General features: G+C 36.1%; 1 protein-coding gene across 1 annotated transcript; it reads left to right on the top strand.

Annotated features, from left to right (window-relative positions):
• The first annotated feature begins 5,181 nt into the window (after nucleotides 1-5,181).
• LOC103979348 (elicitor-responsive protein 1) lies at nucleotides 5,182-7,545 on the top strand. The gene is made up of 7 exons (XM_009395464.3): nucleotides 5,182-5,309; nucleotides 5,404-5,508; nucleotides 5,587-5,713; nucleotides 5,803-5,874; nucleotides 5,979-6,033; nucleotides 6,870-7,167; nucleotides 7,248-7,545. The coding sequence occupies exons 1-7, from the start codon at nucleotides 5,276-5,278 to the stop codon at nucleotides 7,280-7,282; spliced, it is 726 nt and encodes a 241-aa protein (XP_009393739.3). The 5' UTR covers nucleotides 5,182-5,275; the 3' UTR covers nucleotides 7,283-7,545.
• The last annotated feature ends 368 nt before the right edge of the window (nucleotides 7,546-7,913 follow it).

Genomic DNA, 7,913 nt, shown 5'->3' on the forward strand with positions numbered 1-7,913 from the left:
TGATCAAAAATATTATCTTAAAATTTACACCGAGAATCATACGTAATTAAATAATTATATATATATATATATATATGATAAATTCTTGAAAAAAATTATTTCAAAAAATTTCAAACATATAAAAAATATTTAATTTTTTTTTATCAAAAATAGATATATTTTTTTAAAAAATCGCTTATATAATATTTAATGTTTTCATTATTGGATGATAATTAAATTATCGTTAATAGTTCAGTGACAGGGATGGAGAAGGAAGGTAGTAGGTGACGAGTGAGAGGAGCGGCATCTCTCATGCTGATCGAGATGTACGAACGCGGTCTGCCGCCGTTGGCGGAGAGGGGATATAAGAAAGAAGCAGCCGGTGGGAGGTCGCCATCGGCTCGTGATTGCTTGGAGGGAGACGACGAATTGGTCGCGCGCGGTGGTGGCTTGTAAACTGAGGCGACCTTGGACGCTTCTCTTCCCCTTAATTGCAAGAAGGGATCGGTGAGTTAGTCGACGATGATGATCTTTGGACGCCGGTCGCTATAATTTAAAGGATTGATTCATTCGATCGGTGTTGATTGTTTGGCGTTCAACGTCGCGACAGATCATCTTAGAGAGTTTTATTTCTTTCCTTTTCCCGAACGAAGAAAAAACAACAGCATAAAACGTCACGAGTAAGTTCGAACCGACGTGTCCTAAGAAGTCTCATGCGTCTTTAGCACTCATGTGTGGTTACCAAAGACTCATTAAATATTTATTTTTTATTAAAAAAATTATAGAAAAAATATTCTAAAATTATATGAGTAAATTCTTTAAAAAAATCTTATTCTTTTTTTTTTCACGGAACGTATCTTATTTTTTTTAAATGAGATTACTCTTAATCTTCTCCCAATTAGTCGTCATCCGATCGTCTCTATCTCTCGTCATTGTCCATCGTCTTTATCTTATCGTCCTCGTCTTCGTCCATTGATTATGGTAGGGAATGTTCCCACCTTGACTACAAAGTGACAGTTGGTAATCATCGAGGAGTCGACGTGGAGCATGTGCTTAGCACGTGTCAGGAGAAAGTACAGTCAACTTGAGCCTAAAAATATCTCATCTCGGGTCTTCGGGGTACGGGTAGTACCACCACCAGTGCTAGTATGACACTGACACTGGGCGGTACCACTGCCTAATCTGGCGATACCACCGCCTGACACCCTAACACTAGGCGGTACCACCGCTTGATAGCCTCTCGGAAATTGTATCTGGGCGGTACCACCGCCCAGACTGGCGGTACCACCGGTTGACATAGTCTTGGAGATTGTGCCACGATGGTGTCACTTGTTGGGTCTTTAGGTCTTTCATTGGACCCAACACAATCCATACATTGGCCCAACTAGCCCCTAATTGGGTTGGCCTAATTTCAATCTCAATTATATGCTAACTATGAATTCTAAGACATTTACTAAACTAAACAAGTCCGTAAGTCTAGTTTTCTTCCAGCGATCTTCCGGCAAACTTCCGACGATCTCTCGGCAATGGCTCAACTGGCCCCTAATTGGGTTGAGCCAATTTCAATCTTAATTAAGTGCTAACTATGAATTCTAAGACATATACTAAGTTAAACAAGTTCGTAAGTCTAGTTTTCTTCCGGCGATCTTCCGGTAAACTTCCGATGATCTCTCAGCAATGTTCCAGCAGACTCTCGATAGGCTCCTGAATTTCACAACGATCTTCTTGACGATTTTCGACGAGCTTCTTTGGCAAGTTCTTGGACTTCTCGGTCAATTCCGGGATTTCATTTTGCTTTATGTCTTGCTATCATAGTTAATCCTGCACACGTAAAACCTACTTCGATTTAGACGATTATTACAAAGCTTTGAATCATATTGTCCGGCATATCATTGGGTCATCGATGCTTTGTCTGATTCTTCGACATATTGTCATCTCTTGTGGCCTATTGCCTAGTCGGCCAGTTAACATATGCAACTCCGATATCCTTGGTGCAATATCCATTCTTCTTGGCCCGATGCCCGAAACCATGGCCCGAAGCCTTTTGCCGATACGTCGATCGATCCTTCGGTGTGACGTCCAATCTTATGACATTTTTCTCCAGCCCAACATGATTCTTCTTGCTTCAAGTGTCTCTCCTTGATCGAAGTTTCTTGCATCACTCAAAATGTATATCAAATCATAAACACTATCAATTGGTTTCATCATCAAAATATGAGATTTAACAAATACCTTTCTCAAAGATATCATGAGAGATAATAAAAGTGAGGGTGTAAGTGATAACAATGAAGGTGAATAAAGGCAATGGTGGAGGGCATCAAAAGAGGACGAATGTGGTAGGCGAAAAGTAATAAATGACGGTGAGAAAAAGAGATGATGATTGACGAGGTGAAGGACACGGGTAATATTATTTTTTAATAATAAACAACGCTATATGGAAATAAACAAAAAAAATACTTTATCAAAAAAAAATTTAAAACCTTTTTTAGAATTTATCCAAAATATATTATGCATTTATAATAACTTTTTTATTTAAAAACAAACTAATTACTTGCACCTAAGACATGACATATCATCTTAAAAGACAATACATGGAGATGGAATCTCACTGAGTAGTGCTCTTTCACATGCAAATGGTGCCTTAAGACATCGTCAAAGAGGGCGGAAGGAAATAAACGCGTACGATATAAAGCATCACAAGCGAATTCCAATCAATACCCACGAAAAGAGTGAATCTTATATTGTATTTGGGAATATATTTATATTTTAATGTATATTAAAAAAATTTAAGTGGGTGTAATTATAGAATGCCTTGGTAAATAATAGATAAAAATTATGTTTTAAATATTCAGTAACATAGGTGTTTTTTGATAAAATTATATTTTAGAAAATATATTAAATATTATGTGATAAATTTACCCTTATATTATTTTTAATATCTATTCAAAGTGAATATTTTTTATTTAAATTAATAAGTAAATAAATAAATAACTATATGTGATTTTATAAAAAAAAATATGGTCCATATTTGTGACAAATAAATAATATAAAATAACTTATAAAAATAAATAAATAAAAATTTACCTTATAAAATATATAAATAAATCATAGAGTTGGAGTTTCTAATAGGTACTTTAAATTTTTTAAAATATCATATTAGCATCATGCAAATATTAAAGCACTAGTGTTACTCTAAGTTAGCTTCAGTATTTGAGCATTTAAAATACAATATCTAGGTTATATATAATTAAAAAATATATATATCGAGCACCAATTTACATTTAAAATATGTATTGAGCCCTCAATGCATATTTGAAATGCATATCTGAACACACCATTAATCACTCAAACAATTGAGTTCAACCATAAAGACATGTTGAATATTAGTTTTTATCAAAAATAAATATTTAAAATAAAATGTACTTTTAAAATAAATATGTTCTTACTTACCATAGATTATAGGTTCAAATACAGTTCAATATATTTTTATATCAAAAATATTGATTTAATGCCAATGTACCATTTCTGATTTAGGTTTTGATATATCATTCAACATATTTTTCAAAGATATAACTTGTTTGGTAAAACTTTGTTAAATCACTTAATTCACCTTCACTTTTTATCATTAAAAAAGAAAACTTGCATTCACCATCATCATGACCTAATCATGGTTCTTTAGACTCCACACGGGGATACTCTTTCGTTAAAGAGAACAAATAAAAAAGACAAAAAAAAGGGCACATTTTGGTAAATCTATTTTATCAAATATATTTACGTATCTTAAATGTTTCTACATCTAATTTTAGTAAATCTAGTTGTTATACCTTCCCAAAACATAATACATCATATATAATATTTATATCAATTAATCAAACTTCTTTAAGTACAATCTTTTATTTCATTTACATATTTTTTTTAACTTGTGAATGTAAGATTGATGAAGGTACTATCCATGCGATGCGAGTCTTCGTTAACATTATTAACATTATACTACTTAGCATATTATTGCATATTGATAGATCTTATATTTGAATCTATGTGAAAACATCTCATATATCATTTAATCTAATGAATAAAAATATTTTAAAAAAAAAATATAATAAAATTAGATAAATCTAATAAAATCAATATTAACTCTTGATCTATCGGTCCAATCACTACTTCTCACCCTTCTTCATCTTTTATATATATATATATATATATGAGAATTAAATATAATATCTATAACTATATTATTAATATCTAAATGAGAAATGAGATGAAGATAAAAGATAAAAAATAAAGACGAGGAAGGATGACAGCATGGAAGTTGTCATCATAAAAACCATGACAGCATGGAAGCCATATAATAGCATAATAATTAGATGATTTTAAATAATTTTACTTAATATCAAGAAATGTGAATAAGTGCATAATGCTACTATAACAAAGAAGGTAAAGATATTAATATCATGAGTCGAATCTAGTCGCTTAGTTCATGAAGGAAAAGTTCTACCTTAGACTCTAAGATTAAGTATTAGATATGATATATTTTATAGATCAAGTGAACTCCAACAACAGATCCGGTCAACGGAGCAAATCGGCCTTGCAACTTGAATGGTTCTATGATACACGAAAAAAATCTGTCTCATGTGATGTGAAGTTGACTTCAAAACCACATTACTTGAAACCAATTCTAAATCTACCGAACCTTATCCTTCGTCCCCCACTTGCACTTAAAAGTCAACATCGAGGTAATTAATATTTGGTAAATTCCATTGTTTATTTAATATTATTTATTTTGAATCGGTCTAAGTTTTGAATTATTCAATCGGTTCAAATTTAATGATTTCGAAGAGGGAGAAAATTGTGGAAAAAGATAAAAATATGAAGATAGAATTATAAGCAGACAAATAGGATTTTATTTTATTTTACGTCAACGGAATAGTCAACGTCAAACGTGCCAAAAAGTCAACGTCTTGCTACGGAGTCTTTCGAAGGGCATTGCGACGGAGATCTCTTCGGTCTCTCTCGTTTCCTCCATCGTTATTACGTCACTTACGGATACCGAAGGACTGCGGACCTTTCTCCCTCCCATCTTGACCGTTCATCGCAGCATTATGATATGATGTAGGGTGCTGATCAAAACCTCACCTATCCGCGGATTACGACATCCAACTCAACCGCGTAGAACGGCTCAAGATTCCATGAAGACGACGCGGTTTGTCACGTGGCGATCACCACTGACATTATTTCTGGACTCCTGCAGGAAGCTCACGACCAACTCGCCCTCCTTGCTTTCTCTCCCTCGCTCGTCATGTCGATCCAAGGCCAGCTTCTTGAGGTCACAGGTTAGCCTCCAGTGTTTTATCCCCTTGCTTCTGTGCTGAATGATCATTACAGCTTTGTTCCTCCTCTGGACTGGTACTTTTGCACCTTCCCCAGTGGTTGGATGCAACAAGTTGAAGGACACCGAGTGGATATCGCGGCAGGACCCCTATGTAATCCTCGAATACGCCACCACCAAGTTCCGAACTCGCACCTGCACAGGTGAATCCTGGGTGATATGTCGTTGGGTTGATGTGTGGACCAACTCTTTTTAACTTTGGTGCTGATGATGGACCGCAGATGGTGGCAGGAACCCCAGCTTCCAGGAGAAGACGGCCCTGTCTCTTATAGAAGGTCTTCGCGAGATCAGCGTCTCGGTCTGGAATAGTAACACTGTCTCCCACGACGACTTCATCGGCAGTGGCAGGTATCAGCTAACCTTCCCACCAAATGTTCATCTCTTTCACGCAATTGATCGAACGCAAAGCGTGCAAGTTCAACGGCATCTCTTCTCAGGGTGCAGCTGAGCAAGGTCCTTGCTCAAGGATACGACGACTCTTGTTGGTCGATCCAGTCAAGATCTGGCAGGTAAGTCCTCTGTAATCGCTCTGAACCAGAGAAAGGAGGAGAACAATCTTTTTTTTGGTTGAGAAGATTTGAAGCTAATTCCATTTGTTATTTCCTCTGCACAGGTACTCTGGTGAGGTAAAACTTATCATGCATTACGCAAACGCTGGAAAAGCAGAGGTTATTGTCATTCTCTTTTCAGCCCTAATTTCTTGATCAGTTAGAGCTATATTATTGTAGACTGTCAATCCATCTAAAAACTTGAGCTGATACATGCTACATACTACATAGTTTGTTCTTTTATTCAATTGATCAATTCATTTATTTCCTAAATGCTTAATGCATGGGTGCGATGATAAATCTGCCGAAAATAAACTCAATTCATGTATGCATGGCCTTGCAAGATTGTCTTGGAATGAAAAGAAGATTTGGCTATTTTGAAAAATACACGAATATTTTAAAAAGATTTCAATATATCTTGGAATAAAATAAAATCCTCTTGAAAGGTGTAATATCAGCAGTGTCAAAATCATAGGCATATATTGTAAAGAAAATTGAATGAATCCTTAGGATTAGGTTTCTTTTGAATTTAGCCGATCTATAATAGTGTATTTTAAATTCCTATAAATAGATGAGGCAAGTTCATTGCGCATACAAAGTTGAACTTAAAGCTAATAAAATAAGATTTTTATACTCTTCTTCCTCTGTCATTCTAGAAGTGTATTCTAAATCCTTATAAATAGATCAAACGAATTCATTGTGGCCGTAAGGTTGAGTTCAAAGTTAATAAAGTTAGACTTTTATACTCTTCTTCTATCATTCTATTAGATGAGTCAGAGTTCATTGTGCAAGTGAAGTTGAATTTTAAGGTCTTCCTCCTCCATCATTCTAGAAGAATATTTCAAATCCCTATAAATAGATGAAGCGAGTTCGTCGTGCATGTAAAGTTGAATTTGAAGCCAATAAAATTAGATTTTTATGCTCTTCTTCATTGGTCACTCTTGGGGTTGACACAGAAACCTGCCAAGTCTGCCACGCCTTCAAGCTATGCTCCGACCGCTCCTCCGTACAATCCAGCACCGCAGTACGCTTCTCCATACATGCCCCCAAAAGCAGTAGATTCTTTCTCTTATCCTCCGGCAGCCTACCCACCAGCAGGATACCCGCAGGTGCCCGATCCTGCCCTGTATCAGCCGGCAATATACCCTCCTCCCCTGCTGCAGCAGCAGTACCCTCCGACATATCCACCCACCCAAACATACCTGCCACCGCAGCCATACCCTCCGCCACCAGGCCAGCCCTGTTACCCTCCAGGTAATGTATCATCAGATTCAACAGTTGGATACAGAATGTATTGTTTGATGTCTGATGGATGAAGTTTGCCTATGCAACAGCTTATCCAGGAGTCTATCCACCACCACCATACTAAGGTGGCGGCAGCTGCAGCGGGGAATGACTTGTGATTCTTGTTTGTGTTTGTTGAAATGCCTGCTGAGCTAGGATTGGAATGGGCACAATAGAGAAACGCAATGTCATAAACATCTAGGATTGTACTACTTCCTGATGACATGTTTCTATATCAGAAATGTTGTTTCCTGCTACTCTCAACTTTGCCGTCTCTTTAAGCGGGGAAATGTTCCATGATCTCCTACTTGTTGCTGCCATGGAATATCATTCACAGTTTGTATGGCCTCTTTGATGTATCAGAGTTGTTACGGTTCACATCGACACCCATCCTGTTGACAAAGAAGCTGAATGACTTCTGCTGCCAAGTCTTCATGAAGATTTCGCTTTAACATTATTTATGGCATTCTAATTTAGTCCTTTATCGGAAGTGTAGTAGTTTTAAGTTAATTTAGGTAGTTAAACGATTGTACTATTGTTAACTTGGATCCAAATATTTTAGAGTACGTGCTTCTTAAGGTCGATTGTTGAAATATGATATGTGGCAACCTTACATTAGATGTGGAAAAATGTGAGTTGATTTAAATGATTAAATGAGTCTATTAATCATTTAAATGATTAAATCTGTTTCCTTCGTAACTCTTTTCAAAAGTCTT

Source organism: Musa acuminata, chromosome BXJ2-3, assembly GCF_036884655.1.
Source record: "Musa acuminata AAA Group cultivar baxijiao chromosome BXJ2-3, Cavendish_Baxijiao_AAA, whole genome shotgun sequence".
Lineage (NCBI taxonomy): Eukaryota > Viridiplantae > Streptophyta > Magnoliopsida > Zingiberales > Musaceae > Musa > Musa acuminata.

Bases quoted from the DNA above. Each gene is read 5' to 3' on its own strand.
- LOC103979348 (XM_009395464.3), top strand. From the start codon at position 5,276: ATGTCGATCCAAGGCCAGCTTCTTGAGGTCACAG. The intron at 5,310-5,403 runs GTTAGCCTCCAG...CACCTTCCCCAG, and splicing joins CCAGCTTCTTGAGGTCACAG to TGGTTGGATGCAACAAGTTG. The intron at 5,509-5,586 runs GTGAATCCTGGG...GATGGACCGCAG, and splicing joins CCGAACTCGCACCTGCACAG to ATGGTGGCAGGAACCCCAGC.